Source organism: Eptatretus burgeri, chromosome 9, assembly GCF_056783735.1.
Source record: "Eptatretus burgeri isolate ZD-2024b chromosome 9, Ebu_testis_v1, whole genome shotgun sequence".
Taxonomy (NCBI): domain Eukaryota; kingdom Metazoa; phylum Chordata; class Myxini; order Myxiniformes; family Myxinidae; genus Eptatretus; species Eptatretus burgeri.
In genome coordinates, this window is record NC_140969.1 from 11,422,280 (window position 1) to 11,449,209 (window position 26,930).

The 26,930-nt window shown below is 36.2% G+C and overlaps 1 protein-coding gene across 7 annotated transcripts in view; it reads left to right on the forward strand.

The window, feature by feature from the left end:
- The window catches only part of POT1 (protection of telomeres 1), a 278,625-nt gene that overhangs the window by 145,877 nt on the left and 105,818 nt on the right, over nt 1–26,930 (forward strand). For all 7 annotated transcript variants that reach the window (XM_085894077.1, XM_085894073.1, XM_085894076.1 and 4 more), the window contains one exon: nt 1,220–1,330. In XM_085894077.1, the coding sequence (XP_085750203.1) occupies nt 1,220–1,330 (111 nt within the window). The remainder of the gene's footprint in view (nt 1–1,219; nt 1,331–26,930) is intronic.

The window sequence follows — 26,930 nt, forward strand, 5'->3', positions numbered from 1 at the left end:
CGTACGACAATGCCCGACGTGGGTTGGTTTTGTTTCATTGATAAACTGGTCCAGGCAAATCTGTGCATTATTTAATCATGACGTGGTTCTGTTCACTGAACGGCAATCATTGATTTGTATGGCAATTGTTTAATTCACCATTGCAATGCCGTGACCACACGGATCAGCGGGAGGTGCATTGTATTGAGGAGATGAGGTTGACCCTGTTATCTGTCTAGAGTTCATTTGTGTGTGGTTAGTCATCAGGGATGTTCTATGGCCATTCCAAGTATTTTTCTTTTTAGTTTCTCTCTCTGAGTGTGAAGGACGAAATTGGACGCTCAGCTCGTAATGGTAATGGTAGTAATCGTAAGTGCTCTTGCTTTGCTTTATTACTATTTGAGGTTGTTATTGTCTGGGTCAACTTGAACTTGGCTGACTGATGCAGGTGAAAGACATCATCAAATACTTTTATGTCGAAAAATTTATGGAGCGACTTACCAGGAAGGAGGGAGGACAAATGCTGGAGAACATGGCAGTGAAAGTGTCATCTAATCTTGCACCACATTGGTTGCTGCAACTCAACTTGCAACCTAACTGTATCTTACGAGTCTAATCTCAGTCAATGACACTCCAACGGCACCCGGTAGAGCGCATACCTCCGCTAGGCTGAACAGTTTGTTTTGTATCCCACAGTATTGGACGGATCTGCATCCAGACCATTAGTCCTTGTCACACCAACATCTAATTAGCTTGTTCTTGTCACCTTCCCAAGTAGTCCACAAAGTTTTGTCATAACCCATCCACAAAATTTTGAAATATCGTGCTATATACATCACGTGTCCAGATCCTGATCGTCACCAACATTGAATCAATTCTTCCTTGTCGCACAACAAACCTGTCCACTACGTTTTGTCCGAATTCGTCCACAAACTTTTGAGATATTCTGCTCACACACAGACAGACAGACAGACAGACAGGGCTGAAAACATAACCCTTGTACACTTTCGGTGGCGGAGGTAATGAATATCTGAATTTGATAACCTTTTAAATTCCCAACTTTTATACCTTTTCCCCCATATTTAATGGTGCCTTACTAGTTTCTGCAAAGCAACAAGCTATAATAATGTATGGAGAAATTCCCAAACAGTTTGCTCCAAGTTTTCTGAAAATGTGTGCAGGTGGATGTCTCGATGTTGTGCTAATTGTATCTGATCGGTGCATCCATTGTGTCATCCAGGACTTGCTTGCACTCACTGGATTTCAAGTTACCAATTCTCCCAGCAGAAAAAAGGACGGCCATTTCCATCTTCAGTTGGAACTTTCCAAGGAAGATCATTCTGTTGTGTTTGTGAGTATCAATTTGGTGACACACATTGAGGCAGGATGTAATGAATTGATTGCTTTAAAAGTCTGCATGGATATGAAATACAAGCTGATGAGCCCCATCCTCTGCGCAGCGGAGACAGTTTTGCAATCGCTTCTGTGTTTGTCTATCTGTCCAGGCCATAACATTAAAAATTTTTTTTTAACCATTTGAGCTTTTATCATCAAATTTTCAACAAACCTTTATAATGAGATTATGTAAAACTCTAATTACGAATTGGATCAAAATGTCAAAGGGCAAAGTCATAGTAACTATAAGTAGCCCTTATTAGCCCTGCCGCAGAACAGCTGCACGAGATGGCTGGTATTTCTCGCCTTGGAGACAAGTTCCGGGAATGTGGTTGCTAGGGGAAAAGCGCTTACAACATGGAGGCCCTCCCTGTAAACCATTTATTCCTCGACAGGTAAAACAATCAAAAGCGCTCAGGGCTTTTTTGGTAAATGCAGAATGATAATGTTGATAATAATGATGATCATGATCATGCAAATGGTATTGATAATGATGGTAATGATAATGGTGTACATGCTACATAATGATAATAATGGTGTACATGCTACATAATCATAATGATCATGGTACACGATCTTTGTTTGTATGCAGCATAAGGCTGTGGGGTAACATTATTGGCTGAGGGTGCAGCTGTACTGCTGATGCAGTGCCCTCTGCTGGTTCGGCAGGAATTTGTGATTTGGTTTTGGTGCCAGCGATAACTCGCCTAATCGTTACGAAGGGATCATGGGATCGTGGGATACCATGGGATCTTTAATGTCTACCAAGGAATGCTGGCTGATGGCGTTCCCGTTTAACGTCTATCCGGGGGAGAGCAGACAACACCGATGAATCACCCTGCAAGTGAAACAACGGGATGACAGTTTATAGCTCGATCGGGATTCAAACCCAGGCGAGTCAGCTTGGAGATGAGGGTACGTACCTCTCCAGATCATCCTGTCAGCTCATGGTACTTGATGATTACGATAATGACTTCTGTCTGTCTAAGCCATAACATTTTTACCATTTTTGCATTTATTATCAAATCTTCAACAAGCCTTTCTTGTGAGCGTACTTGTATAAAAACCTGTCACAAATGATGGGTCGGAATTATTTTATTCAAAATATTTGATGAGACTGGAAGATTATGATGTTTCTTAGCAAGAAAATACGTCGTCTTAAAACGCTGCATCTATAAATGTGATAATATTTTCTTTCTCTTCTGGGACGTTTCGTTTCTACTGTGCGGCCTCGTGAGCTTGCCAAAGTCTGAAGCCTCGGCCTAGTGTTAGGTGTGCTTACACAGTGCCTCTGGAAAGTCGACACTCCTTTCAAAATGTTCACCTTTTGTTGCTTTATTGCCTGGGAATTAAATTGCATTAAATTAGACTTTTTCCACCTTCATTTACACATCGTAACCCACAACTTCCAACTGAAAACCAAATTCTACAAATTTCAGAAAATTAATTAGAGATACAAAACTAGAATATCTTGGTTGGATAAGTGTCCATCCCCCCCCCCCCCATGAGTTAATACTTGATGGAAGCACCTGTGACAGCAATTACTGCTGAGAGTTTGTTGGGATAGGTCTCTAACAATTTTGCACACCTTGATTGGGCAATATTTACCCATTCTTCTGGACAAAACTGTTAAAGCTCAGTCAAGCTGCATGGGGAGCGATGATCGACGGCAATCTTCAGGTCATGCCACAGATTTTCGATTGTATTTACGTCGGGGCTCTGACTGGACCACTCAAGAACATTTATATTTTTGTTCCTCAGCCACTCCAGTGTAGCTTTGGCTGTGTGCTTCGGGTCATTCTAATGCTGAAAGGTGAACTTCCGTCCCAATTCCAGATTTATTGCAGAGGGCAGCATGTTTTCCTCAGATTTTTCTGTATTTTGCTCCATCCATTTTCCATTCTATCCTGAGAAGTGCCCCAGTCCCTGCTGATTAGAAACATCCCCATAACATGATGCTGGCATCACTATGCTTCACAGCAGGGATGGTGTTCTTTGGGTGATATGCTGTGTTGGGTTTGCGCCAAGTGTAACGTTTTGCATTGAGGCCAAAAAGTTCCATCTTGGTTTCGTCAGAACACAAAACTTTTTGCCAAGTGGCTTCAGACTCTCCGGAGTGGTTTTTTGCATACCTCAAACCGGACTCAAGGTGGGATTTTTTGAGTAATGGCTTCCTTCTTGCCACCCTACCATACAGGCCAGACTTGTGGAGTGCTTGGAATATTGCTGTCACATGCATACAGTGACCAGTTTTTACCGTAAAAACCTGTAGCTCTTTCAAAGTTGCCATTGGCCTCTTTGTTGCCTCTGTGATCAGTCTCCTCCTTGCTTGGTCATCCAGTTTGGACGGACGGCTTGATCTCGGCAGGGTCTTGGTGGTACTATATGCCTTCCACTTGTTAATGATTGTTACCGGGGAACACGCCCTCGGTACGCCTTGTCCGAACTGGGTCACACTGTGCTCCAAATGATATTTAAGGCCTTTGAAATATTTTTATACCCATGCCCTGATCTGTGCCTTTCCACAATTTTATCCCAGAGGTCTTTTGAAAGCTCCTTGGGGCTCATGGTTGAGTCTTTGCTGTGAAATGCACCACCCAGCAGAGGAAACCTCCAGGAACAGCTGATTTTATTCAAAAATAATCAGAATCACAGATGGAGGTCAATTAACTTGGTGTGTGATTTTGAAGGTGATTGGTTATACCCGAGCTAATTTACAATTACTATTATAATGGGGATTGACACTTATCCAACCAAGATATTTTAGTTTTGTACTTTTAATTAATTTTCTGAAATTTGTAGAATTTGTTTTTCACTTGCAAGTTGTGGGTTACGATGTGTAAATAAAGGTGGGAAAAGTCTCATTTAATGAAATTTCATTCCAGGCTATAAGGCAACAAAAGGTGAAAAATTTGAAAGGGGCCGTAGACTTTGTATAGGCGCCGTATCATCTTTATTTATGTGACATCCTACAGACGTAAATGAACACTCGTTTTACTCTGCTCGTGTTACACATCATATGCAGTGAATTTCACCTGCCTGTGTCTTGTATTTATTGTTATTTAAGAAAAAGCTTCTGTGCACCGCCCATGAGGCCTGGTTGCAAGTCACCGTTTGCAGTTCCATTAGAGGAGACGTAATTACTCTTTTATGAAAAATGTTTTTATTTATTTAATTATTTTGTTTTTTTTATCCTGAAAAGTTGACCGTAGTGAACACACAGCCGTATTGTAAGATTGGCCTTTAAAACCCTTCTTGAACCGCCTTATGAAGGGGTATAGATAAATACACAAATCCATACCGTGTTTTATATCGGTCGATGGAGGACACAAATTAATTATGTACAATGTTTTGGGGTTATTTTCTTCTAGTTTATTTTGAGTACAAAGCAGGCAAGGAAGGGCTTTGAATTTTGAGCTGTTAGAAAATACTTTTTTGCATCTACCCTTCACCGGAGCAAGATGTAATTTAATAACGAAGGGAAGACACCCGAAACGTCGGAGCCTTGTTTTTTGTTTTTTTCTTCTGGCAGAAAATATCCCTCTTTTCTACTGTTCATCGACCATTCTATGCCACCAATGCAGCTTGCTAATTTTTTTTTTTTAATACTTCATTAATCTAAGCACCAACTCCTCTGATGCACTCTTTGAATCCTAGTTCCCTTGCCCTAGGTTCCTCCCACGACCTTTCGTGAAATTGTAACACTAGCTCCCACACACTTTCTATCGAACAGTGATGATTTATTGCAGCCAATTGTTCCATTTGAATACCACCCAAGGCCAAACTGTTCAAAATAAGAAATAAATAATCATTATTTACACACCTGCAGGGTTTCCACTCGCATCAGCTTTCATTCCCAATTCGACTTGATTTTATTTCATGATATGCAGTTTAAGACTCCAAGTCGTGCTAAAATAACCATTATTGCTGTAAATGAACGGAGAGAATGGATAACTTCATTTTCCTTTGTTTTCCAAGAACTCGACACTGAACATATAACAAGTGCAATAGTACATGGAAAACTTCAGGAGATATCTGCAAGTGTTCAACTTTTGTTTTACTGATGGGTCTCAAAAGTGGTCATTACGTGCATTGGAGATAAAATGCATAAACAGATATTCAAAATGGTGGTATGCTTACACATTGAAAGCAATAACGTACCGTGCTTCCTCATTGTATTGAGTCGCTCACCTGCATTTGTTTCATTTCATTTATTTATTTTCTTCTTTTTTTTTTCATTTATTTATATTGTTGCGGGCCAGGGGTCGGGTGAGAAGACCACTAGGTGGAGGAAGCTCTCTCGGTTCCCACCAGACTCCCCGGAATTCTAGGCCGTCTCAAACGGATAATTCCGTTACGCGGCAGGTCGCTTAACCGACCGTAGACGCCAATAACTCAACCGCATGACCAAGGGTCCTCCCGTCTATGGGTTAATCGGGTTACCTAATTAATCACGTGGTTTAATTACCGGGGAACACGCCCTCGGTACGCCTTGTCCGAACCGGATCACTTTACCGGATTGGATGCAGCCGAGCGACACTACCAAGGACGTACCGGCTAAAAGGAACGGATCGTTGGGAATAAAGTCCTGGCGAAGCTAGGATTCGGACCATGCTGGATCAATGAAAGAAACCACAAAGACGAGCTGGGAACATTCCTAATAATGATTTATTTAGTCAACTTACAAAAGGGGACGCAGAGCAGACTTAACGCAAAATTAATAACAATAATAATGATAACGATCTTCTGCAGTCTTACTTAAGCAGACAGGCGCCAGGACACACAAACACGCACACAGACACAGAAAACCCAATGAAGATAAAGTTTTGAACCAGGAAGGGAGGGGAATTGAGGCTAAGTTCTCTGTACCTTTGTGCTTGATAGCACGACACGCCACCAATACGTTTTGGGGGGGGGGGATGCTCCGTAGTGCGGTACCCGACAGTGGGCACATCGTCTCTGACTTCAGCCGCACGTATGGAGACTGTGTTCGAAAAGGAGGAGTTTGAGTGGAGAAGGGGCAGAGTCCAGAGTGCGAGCATGGAGTGATAGGCGAGACGAGTTAGGCGGGTGGGGTCGACGTCATGTGGGCGGAGATGAGGAGGCGGAGTCCAGACAGCAGGAGGCGTGTCGTGGCGGTGTCAATGAGGCGAGAGCGGGAGAGAGGCGGAGAAAGAGAAAAGAGCGAGGCAAAGGGACTGCTCCGGCCTTTATTGGGCCTGCTGCGCAGGGGGAGGGGCCAAGCCAAATTGAAACGTCATCACCTGAATCGGGCACTCCGATGGGCCCTGACCCCTCACGTGGCCCGCCAACTTTGGCCGGAAACCTCCTCACTTCGTTTCCGGCAAGGCCATCCCAGACAGCGGGAATATTCCACTCTGACCCCACGAGAAGACATGAATCGCCCACACTGAAATTGGCACGCGAATCGTCCTGCAAAAACGCCCTGGCCGTGCCCGGGCGACTGGTCAAGGGTCCCGCATGCCCGCTCGGGCGTTCGACCAGCACCGATCAACGCGCCCGCTCCATGCGCCAACGTGGCCCGCACTGTACATTCCCCGGCTAGATCGCAAATTCGCTGGCCGTAGAGACGAGAAGACGTTCAGCATCCATGGAGAATCCGCTGCTGCCAGCGAGGGCCGAAGGTACATCATTATCGATAAATCCATGCACGTTTCACGAGCGGCGTACGTGTCTGCCTTCGAGCACATTCCATACAGTGCGCACGGTTCGGCCATTACGCACGTGGCCCACGCTCGCGTTCACACGACTCCGCTAGCGTGTGCGTGGGGCGAGCACCAATATGTGTCGGATATTGAGGTTGAAAAGGGACAAGCCGCTTCTACTCTGCACACTCGTATCCTGCCAACCATGGCGTGGCCGTCGTCTTTATCGGCCTCCGTACGCGTTTTGTGCAGCGTGGGTGTCGTGCTGGCTGTGTTTCCTGTGTTGTGAAAAACACCATTCGTGCAGCCTCTTCAGAGGTAATCATCCGTATGCCCTTTTTAATGCAACTGGCAATCCTCCCCTGACCATCAGAAGCCCGAGTCGATAATCCCGCACTGCCAAGCGCACCACATGACTCGTTGCACACTTGGGTCCAGGGCTCGCCCGGGAACGAGGATCTCTGTGCATCAGTTTCCTCACAGCGAAGGCGCACGTGGCTGATTTACCTCAGGAATAATCAGACGGAAAGAAGAGTGGGGACGAAATGAAGGAGAAAGTGATTTAAGCATCCCTAGCTATTAGATCATCGCAATGCACTCCCTTGTTGTCCCGCTAAACAAAGGGAAGGGGCCTATCTACACATATAATCATGGAATAACTGTCTTGTGGGACACCTATCTGTTGTATGCATGTGGTTCCGAGAACCGCAACAATATTTTCATTTACAGATGCTTTCCAACAGTTCTGTGATTTCCCCCGCCCCCCCAGTGAATCGGCTTCGATGTCTGTCGGAACATGAAATTACCGTGCTTCCCCATCATCTCGGGTCGCTCACCTGAATTTCAAATTTTTATTTGTTTATCTTTTCATTTATGGACGCTTTCCAACATTTTTCTGTGATTGTGATTTTCTTTATTTATTTTTTTATTTTCCCGGTATCCCAGTTTTGATGTCCGTTGGCACCCAACATTTCAGCTTTCTACATTTCCCAGAAGGTACCGAACTTTAATATCAGTGAGTCAGTGGTTAGAATGACATATGTATATGTATATGTATATATATATATATATATATATATATATATATATGTATATGTATATATGTATATATGTATATGTATATATATATATGTATATGTATGTATGTGTATATATGTGTATATATATATATATATATATATATGTATATGTATATATGTATATATGTATATGTATATATATATATGTATGTATATATATATATATGTATATATATATATATATATATATGTATATATGTAGATATATATATATATATATATATATATATATATATATATATATATGTATATATGTATATCTATATATATGTATGTATATGTATATGTATATATGTATATATGTATATATATATATATATATATATATGTATATGTATGTATATGTATATATATGTATATGTATATATATATATATATATATATATATATATATATATATATATATATATATATATATACACACAAGTAGGGTGAGTAAACTCATTCTGGCTCACTTTTCCCCATGTAAGTGAATGGGGGATTTTCAGCGATTCATATATTTTTTTTCCATAAAAAGTAAACCCCCTTTTTCGCCCAAGGTATATTTATTTGTCTCCTCTTTTAACCCGGGGGCACTCGATTCAAATAACCAATGCAACAAGATAAAGATTTGTTCAAGTAGCAAAGTAGTAATGTGATTTGTTAAAGGTGATTCTGAAGAAATATCTGAAACGTGTAAGCCTAGGGACACTCTTTTTCAAATAACCAATGCATTTTGTTTAGCTCACTCATTGAACCTATAAAGATTTGTTCATTCTCAAATTCCTTCAATAGTTTCATTTTCTTTGCACAATAATCCCCATCTAAAATATTTAAAAATAAAACATTTGAATCTTTATATTTTTCAAGATACCCCTTTTGTGTCATGATGAAATGATATACTTCTCTCATTGATCTCATCTGACCACCCCCTGAGTTGCATATCATTTTGAGATTGTGGTAAATTATTTTTCCATTGTTCAATTGATAACCATCAAAGTTTTCAGTCCATTCAAGGATATTTATTATTTTCTTTACATCCTCTAACTTATTGGTTTTTCTTTAATTGATTCGCTGATTTGTTTTATTTGCCTTTGTTTTAGTTATTTTTTTTCAATAAGACTTATTTGATATTTTTCACATTCATTATGTTTTCTATTTATATACCAAGACTGAGATTTTCTCCACTCTTTAGTTTGATTAATACTTGTTTCGACCATTTATATATTGTGAAAAACGCGGCGGTAGCCCTTAAAAACCCTAACCCATCTTCCCATCGTTAAAACTTGTGTCCATATGGAACACAATCTATTCTATTCACTCCATCATACAATACCCATAGGGAACACAATCTATTCCATTATCTAAAATAAATCTCTTATCAAAGGCTCCTAATGCCTTTTTATTTACTTCTTCACTATATATCTTGTGTTTATAACTTCTTATGGTATTCATTTTCCTATATTCTTCTTTCTTATTCATCAAACAACTATAATAATTTCTAAAAGTTATTGATTTCTTTATTACATATTTCTTTATTCCCTTTAACCTTTTATCAATCTGATCACCATACTTAAAAGCATATGCCTTTGCTCTCAATCCAATAAACTCACTCATTACTTTTCCACCCAACTCATCCTTAAACTTACCAATAACCTTTTCATTCTTTTTTTGAAAATAACTCGCTCTTCTTTCTAAAATTACTTGTATCATATACTCCAATATTTTTCTTCATATCTTTATAAACATCGTCAGTTTTTATATCTAGGATAAAACCATCAGTGTCCATAGACAACAATGAAACATTTTTACCATGCTCTTTCTTTCAGCCATTATACAAATAATCATACATCAATATCTTTGATAAATCAAGAACTGCTGTTCCAATATAAATTGGTTTATCCATTACAATACTTTCCTTTTTCCATATGAATAGCAGAAAAGTTCTCTGAAAAAACCTCTTCTCTCTTAAAACTTGGTTTATTTATCAATCTAGAAGCTTCTTTCCAAGATGTTGCAAATCTAATGTTTTGGCTGTTTCTAACATTCTCCATTGTCTTTCCAAAGACAGCATTATTCATCAATTTATAGAATTCCCCTTCAAATTTTACTTTTGTATTTGTTCTCATATCTGTATTGAATATAATATACTTTTTCATCCAAGGATTTTGTTAAAATTTTAAAACTCCATGAATTTCAACTGCTCTCAATCCTTCTCTCAAAAACTGTTTCAAGCTTCTCTGATGCAAAACGTATCCCTCTTTATCATAGAATGTTGTTAATAACTGTTTTGTTGATTTGCCTTTAATATTAAACTTTTATGATAATCACTTAACCATTCTTTCTTTGGGGTTTCTTTCTCACATGCAAAAGGAAGGTCTTTATGCTTATTATGAAGATCACTCGGGTACCTCGAATCAACTTCAAAATAATAACCTTCTTCTTCCTCATTCAATTCCTCTTGAGAAGAAATAACAATATTCATCAAAGCCTTTTCATAATCCTTTTCTTCCACCCACTCTAATTTACCATAAGGCAGAGATTGAGACTGCCCATCCATACAAATTATTAGCATCAAAATACATCAAATAATTACTATCTTTTTCACTATCATAATTTGGAAGATATTAATTATTTGCTTTAGCATATCTTTTTGAACATACTTGTGATATTCCACCTCTTTTAGACTTCTCAATCATCAAAAGCATATCTAAATCACTGATTAAATCTATATCTTGTTTTGTCATTTTCAACATTGCACTCCAAGCTAAACCAGGAGCTGTGAAATAGTGGGCAGGATCTAATCCATAACAATTTTTATTATGACAGAGTGATCTAAAAGCTTTCAAACACATCAGCTTACAATAAAACATCTGTTTTTAGATACAAATCATGATATTCTCCAAGGTTCTTTATCTTAAATATTTTCCAAATTTTTTGTGCGTGTTTATATTCCTTATCACTTATCTCCTTTTCATAAAGGTTATGATAGAAACTTTCTTTTGAAGGAAGTCGTGTTTCTTTAAATCTTATAGATGAATCCATATAATCATAAGGATAAATTCCCTTACTTGTAAGAATTTTCTCTTTACTTTGAATTTTATTCCTTGTTTGAAATTCCTCTCTCATTAGAATTCCCTCTTTAATCAGAATTTCATCTTTAATCAGAATTTCCTCTTTACTTAGAATTTCATTCATTGTTTGAATTTTCTTTATAATTAGAATTTCATCTTCAGTTAGAATTTCTTCATTAATTTCCTCATTAATTAGAATTTCCTCTTTACTTTGAATTCTCTCTTTAATCTGAATTTCCTCTTTAGAATTTCCTCTTTTGGAAAGAATGAATTAAGATTTGGAAAAGAGCCCGTGGAGCTTAGATTTGATGCTGGGTCGGCTCGTGGTTTTCCCATAAACTTGCAAGAATCTAGAAACCTAATACGAGTTAAAGGTTTTGTGAATATCATTTTTGTAAATTAAATATACTTTTGACTTGTGTTTGTTCTGCCAGAAATATTCCCTCGTGTTTTTGAAAGTTCATTTATAAATAGATGTGTATCATGGTTGGCGCTGTTGTGAAGAAAGACTGGAATAAAAGAAGGAAATTTATAATTAAGATTGCAACAGGAATGAGCGGAACCTCTATATTTACCAGTAAGATGACAATGATCCCTAAATTTAGACTCCTCATTTTCCTCCTCACAAATATGACAGATATTGTTCTTTCTAAATTCTAATTTTTCTTCTTCGGTTAATTTCATCGGTTCATTTGTTTCTTTCATTAATTTAGTTAGTCTTGTTCAATCCTTTTCTAATCGTTTTACAAACTCTTGTGAAGCTTTCTTTCCACTATAATGTTCAGGTTTATTATACTTTTCTCCAACAGATGATTTGATATAATAACAGAAACCACAAGGAATATGTTTTTGATATTTATTTGTATGTGATTCTTTTGGATTAGGAGAAGCAGTATTTATCTTTTCTAGGATACATTCAAAATCAGCGTATATCACAAATGGGTGCATGATCGATTTATTATAATCTTCAAAAGAAATCTTTTCACCAGGTTTTGGCATTGTAATTACAGCTGATTTATGATTACTACAATATTTTGAATGTTGTTCTAATCGTTCTTTTCTATGAAATGAATTAAGACTGCTTACAAGGATATATTTTGTTTGCTGTTCTGAATACCTGAGAAGAGATTAATCTTGATAAATTATTGATGTATGTGTAATGTGAATTCTTTCCAACACTAAAATATAAAAGATCAATGTGTGTTTCTTCATTTTTATAGTTGTTTGAAATTTTTAATATTTGAACTTTGTATCCGTTAATCCATACACATGAATAGAAAGATTATTCTTTTTCTCAAATTCAGGAATATCTGTTCGTAGCATTGGGAATTTAAAATCTTTAATGTCCAAGGTATTCTCATATTTCATATATTGTTTTACTCTTTCTGAACTACAATTTGGTGGATGTAAGTGAGCAAGAACAGACCAGAGAAAACATTTATTATCATTGTTCTTAATATTAACAACTGCCTTCTTTAGTTTTATTTCTTTTGGTAATTCAAAATAAGAAGAAGCTTTAAGAGGGTTTGATTTTAGAATGTGTATATCTAAAAAGATGATTTTTTAAAATATGAAATCCACTTCCTGCCACTGTATTATCAACATCCTCCTCTTGTCTTGATAGTTCTTCATAAACCCCACTATTCAGAAAATCTTGAAATGATGTTATAAAATTAAGATCTGTTCTCGTATAAGGAGTTTGTTCTTCATCTTGTCTTTTCATATTCATTTTCACTCCCATATAAAACTTTAAAGTTTTCATTTCTTTTAATGTCTTTTTAATAACCTTTTCAACATCAGGTTTCACGATTTCAATTGATTCAGCTATTGATGATTGACTGGGTTCTCCAAATTGAAAAATCCTTATTTTTATGTGCCCTTTAAATGCCCCCATCAGTGTTTTCAATATAATAATCTCCCTTTACTTTAAACTCATTTTTCTTGTGTTTTTGTGATTGAAAGTGATTCTTATAACTACTCTTCAAAACATCCTTTGAGCAGATATGACAATGTTTTCTTTCCAACTCAAGAGGAGATATTTGTTTGAAAAGATTGAATGTGTGTTTGTTGGTTTGAAGGTGTTTTTTATAAAATTTATATTCGTGATTACAAACATCGCAGTACGTTATATTCACCATATTTATATAATAAAACTTTGCTTAAACTAAAATTTTCTTGATGAAAATTTTGTTTAATTTATCGGTGAATCTGTGCTTAAAACCATTTTATCCTCCAACTTTTTCACTTAATAAATACAATGTTTCAAGACACAAAAGACAAGTTTCAATCAATCTCTTCATTTGTTAAAGATACTGAGAAATATGTCAAGGATGTAAAATTGAACAAAGATAAATATAACAACTATTGGATAAAAACAATTATGGCGAATAATATGAGTTCTTCAATTTCCTTCAGTGGAAGGGCTTTTAGTATACCTGGAAGAACATCAATTAAGGTATCTCGAACAAAAGTTTCTCCTCTCCTTCTGGCAATATATTCAAAACTAGAAAAAGCAATGAAACAAGAAAAAGTATCAAAAAATAAAAACCTTATGGATGAAGCTTTAGAAAGAAAAGATAAGACCATCTGTAATATGCAAGGAGAAATTTGTATTTTTTTCAACAACCCTAAAGATATAAATCCTGATGAAATAAAGCATGTTAATATATCAGGTGAAATGACATTTCGTTCAATAGTAGTTAAGGATCATTTTAAAATTACCTTTAATATAAAAAATGTAGTAGTTGAATCTGTTAATGAAAAAAAGTATATAGATATTGATGGTAATGTTTTTTCCTACTAATTAAATATGAGTCAATATTCAACTGAAGATTTTGAAGATTATGAGTGATTATGATACCGAGAGTTTGCATTCGAACGATAGTTATGACACCGAGAGTTTGTGTTCAAACGATAGTTATGAAAGTATAGCTGATTCTGAAAGTATCGAAGATGAATTTCAGTTTAAGTAAAGTTTTACTTTATCAATATGATAGACTTCCCTGATTCTCCATATGACAAATTATCCTGCGTGTGAAAGACGGGGATTAAACACAGAGTCAAAAGCCTTTAAACAATGTATATTTTGTGATTATCTTCTAATTAATGATAATAAAAAAATTAAAAAGGAAAATAATTCTTTTAGATTTACACCAAAAATGAATTGCTTTACAAGATTGATTAGAGAAATGAATGTAAAGTATGAGGGGGATAACACACCTTTCCTTACAAGGGAAGAAACTGAACGTATTAGAGAAATGTTTTAAGGATTGTTGTTGTATATTATTCATGGATGTGATTTTCAGGGAAATATCAACACAAGATATTGCATAAATAAAATAATGGATTATCTTGAAATTAAACCTGAACTTAGGATAAAATATAGAGTTTCTAAAGAAGCCAACAATAAATTAAATAACCTGTTTTCCAAATATATAAATGAATGATTTTTTACCCATTTGGGAAAATAAGATAAAATTTAACAATCATAAAAATCTTCCAAATTCATTAAGATGTCTCATAGTTGGTTCAAGCGGATGTGGAAAAACCTGCTAACTTTTGAAGATGCTGCTGACTCCCAACTTTTTAGATTATGATAATTTAATAATTTTCACAAAGTCGAGTTTTCAACCAGAGTATCAACTACTCTCACGAGGTTTTAATGCTGGTCTTCAAAAAGAAGACGTAATCGGTTTATTTAAACTTCAAAAAAACCTAAATGATTATAACATTGAAGATATAATACAACTATTTTGTGCTACACAGAGATGTAAAAAGAAATCAAAACCGATAATTTGTATTCTTGGTGATAATACGGATGATATACCGTCTCCCCAAGATTTGGATAAATCTAAAAAGAACCTAGTTATCTTTGATGATTGTGTTAATGAGAGAAACCAAACGGTAATGGACAGCTACGACACAAGCGGGAGACATTCTTCTTGTAATTGTATTTATCTTAGTCAATCGTACTTTCAACTTCCTCGTCGTTCCATCAGAAACAATGCTTATACTTTTATTTTATTCAAGTTAAATTCAATAGATATAAACAATTTTTGGAGAGACAATTGTTCTGCATTATGTAGTACAATGGAATTTGGGGATTGCATGAAACACACGACTGAAAAATATAAATATATTGTTGTGAAACAAGATGAGATATTAAATGATATTTTCCAACAAATAAATAGATGCGAAAGAAAGAGCAAGAAGATTTAGGGTTTGATTGATTTAGCAAGAATAGAGTTGGTTTCAAAAGTTGTAAAACAACAGGAAGACATAAAGAAGAAACGCAGACAAAAACTAACGGGCGAAGAAGCATTTGAAAGAAAACAAGAGAAATTTTTTAAACCACTTTTAAAAACTTCCCAAGAAAAAATTATAAATGTTTCCGCAGTTCCCACAATAAAATATACGCCAAGAAAGCTCCAAATGTTAAAAGATTCAGTCAAATGACGGAGGAAGAATTAGAGCATATAGGAGAATTAGAATATGATGATGAAGGATTATTTCAACAACTGGAAGAGATGAATCGACCCCCTGATTATATTGTGAATGCTCTTCAAAACAAATATTCAGCGGATTCAAAAACCAAAGCAGGACTCATTCCAACAGAACAACCAGCAATATTTCATCTTGTTCAAGAAAAGGTATTGATATTTAATGATGAATTAAGGTTCTTGAGTTCTGCTCAACCTCCTGTCAAACTAACTCCGAGATTAACGTTTCTTCTCACAAAAGATGGAAGACAAGGTTCAACTGTGAGGGATGAATCAAAGTATATTGATAAACCATTGGATATGAAAAATAATGATGATAAAGTATATATTGATCTGCTGAACTCTGTTGATTATAGGGTTATTCTTTCTGGTAAAAGTAGGAAGAATGAGAAGGAGAAACACATTATTCAGGCTTTAAGTATCCTTGGTTCAGGTGTTAGTTTTCTTCCAAATTACCCATCACAATTAGTTAATAGACTGTTATTGTTATTAGGCAGTAAGAAGGCTGGAAATAACAATTGTTTTAATGAAGCATCAGCCATTTTAGACCAGTTGATGAACATGAAAATAATTAATAAATATCAATATAAAGACATTTTATGTCATATTAAATAAGATGAGAAGCACAATCCTTAGTTTCAATTTCACAACAAGCGACCACACATCTTCATTCCCATACCCACGACAACTTGACACAACAAAAGAATATGAGGCATCTTTATTGTCCATGGAAACTTATAATACCTTATTTAATATAACCAAGAAAAATGACAAGTTTAGTTATAATCCGGGAAGTGGATACAAAACGAGAACAGTCTCACCCGAAGCATATGAGATTTCTCAAATATCTTCCGAAATTGCTCGTCTTATGAAAGAACAGGCTGATGAACCAAAAAATATTGTTATAGACATTCAAAAACATACTTCAAAATCAACGATTAAACTTAAAAATCACTTCAAGGTTGATTTCACAATTGATAATTCATTTAGAGAGTTATTGGGTTTCTCCTCAAAAAAGATTGAAACTAATGGGACGTTTTACAGTGATAATGTCATTCAAATGTCCTCAGGAATAAATTCGGTATTAATTCACTGTGATTTGATTGATGGTGCTTATAATGATGGAATAAAAACAAATACAATATTTTCATTCAATGCATACTCAACCCCAATTGGTTATAAATTCAATATGGAACCCAAAAATTTGGGTTATCTCCCTGTGTCAGGAAAAACAATACACAGAGTAAATTTTAGGATATCCGACCAAGATAATCGTATGATTTCTTTTAATGGAGAAGTTATATCCATCAGAATTCACCTACGTGAAGTTTTCCAATAAATAAATACGATGGTTATTGTGAGGAAACACGAGTTGGGAAAATATAAAATAATTACAGGGGATGGGATGTTCCTTTTCCCATACTACAAGGGCGAAGGTATGTACCTTGGTAGAGGATACGATAAACCTAAGAGACAAAGGGGTGTCAGACATCAATTTAGAGGAGATGGGATAATTGATACTCTAATGGGTATAGGTTCAACTATTCTTAAACATAAAGATCTAATTGGTTCAACTGCTTCTGCTGTGGGAAATGTAGCAGGTGCTGTAAAGAGTATAAAAGATGCTCAGAAGGAATCTCATAAATTACAAGCAATAAAAGAAATTAAGAAAGGCAAAACTCAGTTGTCCCTCCAATAACGACAGAAAATAATTCAAATACTTGGATCAGGGTTTCAAAAGTTTTAACATCTTTTTTCCTAAATAAATACAAGTATGGAAGCAATTGATAGTATCTATGATTTGGATGATACTATTATCATCTCAAACTCCACTAACAAAGAAGATTACTTCAAGGTAAATGCAGTAACTGGAACAGACTGGAATGCAAATGGTACAAAAAGTTTTGAAGTAAATAATCAACAAACCTATTTGAATCTATCCGAAAGTTTCTTGTTGTGTAAATTTCATTTCAATAAGGCTGGGAATAACACAAACGCTACACTCGTAAATGATTTCTTCTGGAAAATGTTTGGTCATGTTCGTTTGTACATTGGAACACAAGAAGTTGAAGCGGTTGATTATGTCTCTGCTCTATCTGAAATGATGAAATTTACACTATATACATTCAGTGATAGAATGGGAAAGGGGGCAGTCGAAGGTTTTATTCCTGATATGTCAACGGGAACAACCACAGACCCTGGATATACTCAAAGGAATGGAACGTATACTGATAATACAAAAGCAGTTAATAGTTTTACTCTGGCAGTTCCTCTTTAAGGTATATTTGGATTTTGTGATCATCATAAAGTTCTGTATGGTCTTAAAATTAGATTTCAATACAAAGGAATGATAATGAAAATAGATTACTTTTTGGTGTTGGTCGTGCTTTTGGTGAGCAGAATAAATTTGTAATTGATGAAATGAGTTGGAATATTAGTGAATATACTCTGAATCTTAAAACAGAAGAGATGTTGAACAGAGAAGACTAAACTCAAAGAAACCAATCAGTGTATCATACCTCAAAAGAAGATGTCAACACGTTAAACTAAACCAAACCACTTACACGTGGAATTTGGGTGTTCTGGAAGGAAAGCCACGATATCTGTGGATCATTTTTAAAAAGCCAGATGGTGATACTGCGACTGATAAGAATAATGCATTGAGTGATAATGCTAAGGTGAAACAACTTCGTGTTTCTCTTGATGGAACATTTTACCCACGAGATAGATTGGAAATTAATTGGGAAAAAAAATGATTTTGCTGAAGCATACAAGTCTTACAAAAGGTGTGCGAAAGTAATGGAAATAAAGAACCTATTTTGGATATGACAGCATTTAAAAGTTTGTATACAATCTATGCGTTTGACCTGAGTGCTCAAAAGGAAACTATAAAGTCTAATCGAGTGGATACTTCCCTATACATTGAAAGAGGAGAGAGTGAAGAAGTTGATGCATATTATTTGCTTTTGGAAGAAACAGAATTATAGATTAATACAGATAATGGTGTTATTAGTCTCACATAATTTTTTGTAAAATAAATGAGTGGCAAAGTACCAACTGGGGTATATGTTAATCAAATCAATCTTCATAAACGATCATCTTGTGTTCAAAATCAAAAGCCTTGTACGATTAACGTTAATACAATTCAGAGAAAAGGAGCAGTAAGAATTGATGTTTTGCTCACAAGAGAACAGGTTAAAATCTTGAACGATACTGGCTCACTTAAAATTAAAATGACAAAACCAATGTTGAAAAAATATTCAATAAGAGAGACGAGTGGAGGATTTCTCCCATTTCTAATTCCTTTATTTGCTGGTTTAAGTGCGGTTGGAGCATTGACGGGTGGTATTTCAACAGCGGTGAAAACTGCCAACGAAAGAAAGGCTCAACTCCAGGCTCAAAAATAATTGTAAAGACCTAACAAAGAGTTGGAGAAACAAATTAGTGGATGTGGTGTAATTGTATATTTTGCTGAAAAACTTGAAGGTCTGCTTGATAAAGCGAGATTGTTAGTTGGAGATATGCTTTCTTCTATCGCACAAGCAGGTGTAAAATTAACTAAAAGGGGTAATGGATTATATCTTTCTTATAAAGAAATGAGCATTGATGAATGGTTTAAAGAACTTGGAAAGAATACAACATCAAATTTACAACTTGTCAAATATTGTAAGAAATTAAAAATTCATAATGTGGTTATTTGTATGAGAGATGAATTAACAAACGTGCCTAAACATACAAAGAATATTATTATGAACTTCGAAGATAATAATGGGAACGGTTCTCATTGGGTTTGTATTTTTAATCATCAAGACAAATATTATTTTGATAGTTTTGGTCTTCCACCACCTGTTGAAGTCATAAAATTCTTAGAGAATGGTGTTAATCAAACATTTCAAGTCCAATAATTAAATTCCAAGTGTTGTGGTCAATTATGTCTATATGTGTTATTTCAACTCAACAAAAATAATTTTTTATGACATTATTTTTAATCTAATATAAATGACTTATGTTGGGAAAGATGGTTCAATCTTTGGTGTATCCCAAGAACTGATTATTGATTTATCAAATGATTACACAAAGGCACAGGCTGAACAACATAAATATAATATAACCAAAAATTTTAATATGAAAAATGCTTATAAATTGAAAAATTATCCAAGCCCGACTGACGCGAATGACTTGGTGCGATTAAGCGATTTATCACAATATATATCCTTAAATAAAACGGCCGTGTATTCCAAAGATACAGAAGTGTTGATTTTATGTCCAGGTCATACAGAATTCACAATTCAAATTAAAATAATTTTTTACAAAGAAGGGCGTATCGTTTGCATGAGAATAGAACAATGGGGGTATGATGTGAATGATTTAGAGTATAATTGGTCATTTAAAATTGACCTCGAAGACCTGGAACAATTAAATCAGTCTCGTAAGGAAGAATATTATCCACTTGGTATCGAGAATGAGTTTTGTGGATCCACGATTAGTAAACAACAAATAAAAGAATTTAATAAGGGTAAATATAATAATGGTTTTGCCCTTGTTTATCTCATGAAAACAGAAAAAACAGGATTATATATAATAAGTAAGGAAATACAAAATGATTTAATGATGGAAAGATGGGGAGGTGTTTCGTGTCATAATATTATTCTAACATATATTTCTAATACATGACGGCAAGAAGGCTTCAAGAAAATTATCATTTCTGTGTCCAAGCATACCTTCAAGAAAAGGGTAATCGGTATTTTAATAAATATGTTCTACAACATAAGAATGAGGTATTTTCAATAAAAGATTGGCATTATGCTGATGTTGATAAACCGACAACTTTAGATTTAATTAGAATGTTAAATAATGAAAAAATTATAAAGTTAAGAAAACGTAAGGCTCTTTTAGAAAGAACAAAAGAAATTTTATTGGTTTCCTGTTGTAAAAAAAATTATTTTGCATACAGGAATAACAAGAAATCCTGATGTATATATGTATGATATTCTATGGGGTGTAAGCGATTCAAGGATAGTAAGGGATGAGGAAGTTGAAGAGAGAAGAGGAGGTAAAGGAGGAGAGGGAGAAGAAAGAGAGAGGAAAGGGAGAACAAAGAGAAAGAGGAAAGGGAGAAGAAAGAGAAAGAGGAAAGGGAGTAGAGAGAGAAGAGAGAGTAGGAGAGAGAGAAGAGAAGGAGGAGAGGGAGGAAAGAGCGATACTGAATAAATATAGAAACCAGTGAGATTAGAAAAAGATTGGTGGTATTAAAGAAAATAACTCAACCCACCGAGGAGGAAAACAAAGAATTGACAAGTCTATTAGCAGTATTTTCGACAAGACCGTTGACATCGTTTTCATGGAGAGGATATTGATGTTAATTCAAGTTTTTATTTTATTTTATTTTTTTTATTTTATTTTATTTTATTTTATTTTTTCTAAAATAAATGGAGGAGAGAGTGAAGGCATTTCTAATGATTCTTTATGTTTTAAAAATTAAGATTCAAATGTGCATGTTGGAAACTAAAAAGGTTTTTGCAGTCTGTTTTAATTTTTCTCATAAATAAATGAGTTATTGTCTCAAATGTAAAAAGAAAACTAATACTAAAAATATCTCATATTTGAAAAGTAAAAATAACAGGGTTATACAAAAAGGTATATGTTCGGTGTGTGGTTCAAAAAAAATCAATTTATCTCCAAACACAAAGTCAGAGGAGATATACAAAAGTTTTTATCAGGAAGTAAATTTACAACTACTGGAATACTGGGGGAATTTCATCTACCAGGGTTTTCTTTCTGTGGTCCAGGCACAAACTTGGATAAAAGATTAGATGAGGCAGACAATCCTAAACCATGGAGCAAACCCATCAATAGGGTTGATGAAGTGTGCTTGAGACACGATATTGATTATGGGAATACCACAACGTGGAAGAAAAGCATGAAGCCGATAGAGAAATGTTGTATAATTTGTCTCTGATACAAAATCCAACCTTGAGAGAAAAAGTTGATCGGTTCATCGTGGAGAAGATGATCAGTGCTAAATTGAAACTTGGACTTGGAAATTCAAAAAACTTATAGGCTCTAATGATGTCCTTAACATTGAAGAGCAATTAGCTGATGAATTACAGAAACCAATATTCACAAAGGTTCAGAGAAGGAAGGTTTATTCCAAGGAAGTAGATTATATCTGGTCCGCTGATTTGATTGAACTCAATAATGATAACGGGTACAAGTATGCTTTAACTGTTATTGATTTGAGGAGTATATACACATGGGTTGTCCCTTTAAAAAACAAAACAGGTCATACTCTTATGTTGGCCTTTCAACAGATATTTAATAAAAGTAAGAGAAAACCTAAAAAATTGTGGACTGATGAGGGTCGAGAGTTTTATAACAAGTCATTTATGAATTTTCTAAAAAATAACAGTATTACATTATACAGTACCTTTAATGAAGGAAAGGCCGTTGTTGTTGAACGTTTTAATCGTACCTTAAAAGAAACTATATAAAAAAATTCACACAACTCGGTTCACAACAATGGTCATCTTTTATTCAGGATATTGTGGATAAGTATAATGACACGATTCACACGTCAACAAATATGAAACCACCAGAAACATTTACAAAATTAAAATATGAAAAAGAGATTAATGTCAGAAAACCTAAGTTCAAAGTTGGTGATATCGTAAGAATATATAGGTGGAAATCAAATTTTGAAAAAGGTTATATTAAACGATGGACGAACAAACTTTTAAAAATTGTTGATGTAATAGATACGGTTCCTTGGACTTATAAGATATATGATTTGGAAGGGGAAGAGATTTTAGGTTCATTTTATTCACAGGAATTACAAAAGACAAAACTAAGCAGATAATACCCATCGGAGCAATGGGTTGTTCCTTCACTCCCTCCTCCTATACACCTTTGTGGACACTAGAGGGCCAAGTCCGAGGTGTATAACAGTATATAATGTGTGTCAAGGGGAGACGTTCTTAGATCTGTGAACCCCAAACACAGAATCCTCAACTGAATAGTCAAGGCTTAACTTTTGTTTGTTGGTGTGCGTGTGCATGTGCATGTGCGTGCGCGTCTGTGTCTGTGTGTGTGTGTGCAATGGGTTGGCGCTTCACTCCCTCCTACTATACACCGTTGTGTTCACTCGAGGGCCAAGTCCGAGGTGTATAACAGTATATAATGTGTGTGCAATGGGAGCAATGGGTTGGTGCTTCACTCCCTCCTACTATACAGTAATCCCCCGTTTCTCACGGGGGTTACGTTCCAAACCCTCCCGCGGTAAGTGAAAATCCGCGATGAATGGACGCCTCCACAAAACACATTTTAAACACATTTTAATCTCAATTCAACACATAAAGAAAACATTTGAAGCATAAAAATGCTTACTGTAAACTCAGTAACGTTGCAAAAACATTGTGATGGGCAGTTGCTGGCATTGTTTCTTCATGGTGGTGAGCAGAGTTTAAGAGGTTTCTATTGCTCTATCAATAGCGTTCTTGAATTGCAACGCCTGAACCATAGAAGGATCCCATGCTTCAGCCATCCCCTGCAATTCTTTGGCCGTTTTCGCCATTGTTGCTAAGCATTCAAGTGAGAGGCCTTCGTCGTCGTGCTCCTGCGATGGATCAGATTGTTCCTCCTCCTCCTCGCATGCAGACTTCGTAAGCTCAGCCAAATCCTCGTCCGTTAATGGGTCAGCGTTGGTTTCGCTGAGGTCATTCACTTCGTTGTGCGTCATGTCGTTGAATCATTCTCCTCCTGGAATCTTCGCCAGCTTGACCACCTTATCGATTGCCGAATGGTGAATTTCGTCTGGAGAAAAGGCCTTGTATTCGTGGACGCATTCTGGCCACAGCTTCTTCCAACAGGCGTTTAAGGTTTCTTTTTTCATTTATTGTAGAGCCTTCTGAATTATTTGGAGACACATTGCTATCGTGAAATCACGCCAATATGCCCTCAGAGAAAAATTGTCGTCGGAATCCATGACCTCCACGAGGTGCTGCAGGGCGTTGCGAATGTAAAGCGCTGATGTTCAGGCTTCGTCCTTCTTGATGTAGCGTATGGTCGATTCATTCAAACCGTAATGGCGCCCAACCGCGGCAAACGTTTTTCCTTTGGGTGGCATCGTAGGGCTTGGAGAAAAAAAACGTAGAAAATATCTGTGTCGTTCACAAGCGAAACACTCAAGACAGCGAGAGTGCTCCTCGTGGGCAGCAGCCAATCAGTGCCAAGGAGAAATGAATAGCGCGCTCTCTGTCTTTGTCTCGTGCGTTGTCGACGAACATACAAATTTTTTTTGTTTGTTTTATTATGAAGATACTTTCGAGCGCCACGCGTTATCATTTATTTCTTAAATAATTTATATTTTATATATTATTACCGCGATGTACTGGGGGAATCCGCAGAAAAAAATTAGTTATGTTCCAAGGGAAAACCCGTGATGAACTGGGGGCGTGATAGGTGAACCGCGATGAAGCGGGGGTTGACTGCACACCGTTGTGGACACTCGAGGGCCCAAGTCTGAGGTGTATAACAGTATATAATGTGTCAAGGGGGACGTTCTTAGATCTGTTAACCCCAAACACAGAATCCTCAACTGAATAGTCAAGGCTTAACGTGTGTGTGTGTGTGTGTGTGTGTGTGTGTGTGTGTGTGTGTGTGTGTGTGTGTGTGTGTGTGTGTGTGTGTGTGTGTGTGTGTGTGTGTGTGTGTGTGTGTGTGTGTGTGTGTGTGTGTGTGTGTGTGTGTGTGTGTGTGCGTGTGAGTGTGTGTGTGCGCGCGTGAGTGTGTGTGTGTGTGTGTGTGTGTGTGTGTGTGTGTGTCCCAACCCTCTCGTTCAAAATCTCAACCCCAACTCAATCCTTGCCCAACACAATGTCTTTTTCAAAATGAGATTTCCACCTATATATATTTTTTACGTTTTTTTTTTTTCTCTTCTTCCAATTCTGTCTTTTAAGGCTTTCAGGTTTGATGACGTAGAAAGGGGGAATAAGCCTGCACTTTTTTTCCCAGAACTAACAATATATATTTTTTGTTTTTTTCTCTTCTTCCATTTCTGTCTTTTTAAGCTTTCAGGTTTGATGATGTAGAAAAGGGGAGTAAGCCTGCACTTTCTTCCCAGAACTTTCTTGATCTTGCTCTCATCAAGCACCATCCGACAAAGAACTACATCGATAGGTTTAGATCCCAAAGAGTGATAGCATTTCAAGTCTCCAAAATAAACCCAACTTTCCAAGTCTTCAAGGTATAACCACATTCCTGTTGAGTTTCCAAGATATGTATCACATTGTGAGTTATCAAGCCAGAACCCACATTTCAAGTCTCCAAAATAAAACGAACTTACAAAGTCTCTAAGGGATAACTCATTTCCTGATTTTTTTTCAAAATTTGTGAGTCTCCAAGGTAGGTCCCATATTTAGAACCATCTTGGCAGAACCCTTTTCCTGAGTCTCCAAGGAAGTTATTTAAACCATCAAGGCAGAACTCATTTACTGATTTTTTTTTTTTTTCAAAATTTGTGAGGTCTCTGAGTAGGTTTCATATTTAAAACCACCAAGGATAACTCATTTACTAATTTTTTTCAAAATTTGTGAGTCTCCAAGGTAGGCCCCATATTTAGAACCATCTTGGCAGAACCCTTTTCCTGAGTCTCCAAGGAAGTTATTTAAACCATCAAGGCAGAACTCATTTACTGATTTTTTTTATTTTTATTTTTCAAAATTTGTGAGTCTCCAAGGTAAAGCTTGTATTCTGGCTCATCAAGGTATAACTCGTTATGTGGGTATTGTCTTGATAACTCGCAATGAGTACTCTTGCTGTCAAACGCTTTTTCAGGATTTTGCTGGTCTCCAAGGTATAACTCTTTGGTTGGGCCATCAAGTTCGAGCTCGTTCTGTGGGTCTTGGTCACTCATAAGGTCTTAACCAAGCCAACAATTTTGCCCCAAGTTGTAGCAAAAGCAGTATTTTCATATTGTATTTCAGATACAATTTCCTATGAGAGAAAATAATAATGTATTAATTCAGTTATTTAATTATTAAATGAGTCGATGCTTAAAAGGAACTGAAAATAGGAAAATAAAAATCTTACCTCAACAGATAAGAGGTTTGAATCCAGTTCATCAACTTGAAGGTTTAGTTCCATACAAATAGTCAATCTGCAAGCAAGCTCATCCCACTCAAGGCCTAGATCGTTCTGTGGGTCTTGGTCGCTCATAAGGTCTCCAAGGTATAACTCTTTGGTTGGGTCATCAAGGACGAGCTCGTTCTGTGGGTCTTGGTCGCTCATAAGGTCTTAACCAAGCCAACAATTTTGCCCCAAGTTGTATCAAAATTGGTATTTTCATATTGTATTTCAGATACAATTTCCTGTGAGAGAAAATAATAATGTATTAATTAAGTTATTTAATTATTAAATGAGTCTGCTTAAAAGGAACTGAAAATAGGAAAAGAAAAATCTTACCTCAACAGATAAGAGGTTTGAATCCAGTTCAACTTGAAGGTTTAGTTCCATACAAATATTTGATCTGCAAGCAAGCTCATCCCACTCAAGGACAGTACAGCACTCCATTGTCAAATTTTTTTTTTTTAAATGGAGTCTGGGTTGAACCTTTTATAGAGAAAGACTGGTGGGGTGGTTTCCTTTGGAAATTCCCTGGGCAAGCCCAGGCAAGCCTTCGTTTGGAAATTTTTCAAAACCATAACATTGTAGAATTTTCTCGTGGTTTCTTTGAGTCAGAGATGAACTGGAAATAATGTAAGAGCAGGCGGGGCTTAGTAAAAGTGGGCGTGACTTGCGAAATATCTCATGAAAATGGGCGGGGCTTAGAAAAGTGGGTGGGGTTATGAAAAGTGGGCGGGGCTTATACAAAAAAATAATCTGAGGCTCAGGAGGTGCTCAGACGAGATCATTAAGAGACACAAAAGGGGTATCTTGAAAAATATAAAGATTCAAATGTTTTATTTTAAAATATTTTAGATGGGGATGATTTTGCAAAGAAAATGAAACTGTTGAAGGAATTTGAGAATGAACAAATCTTTATCGGTTCAATGAGTGAGCTAAACAATATGCATTGGTTATTTGAAAAAGAGTGTCCCTCGGCTTACATGTTTCAGATATTTCTTCAGAATCACCTTTAACAAATCACATTACTACTTTGCTACTTGAACAAATCTTTATCTTGTTGCATTGGTTATTTGAATAGAGTGCCCCAAGGTTGAGAGAGAGAGAGAGAGAGAGAGAGAGAGAGAGAGAGAGAGAGAG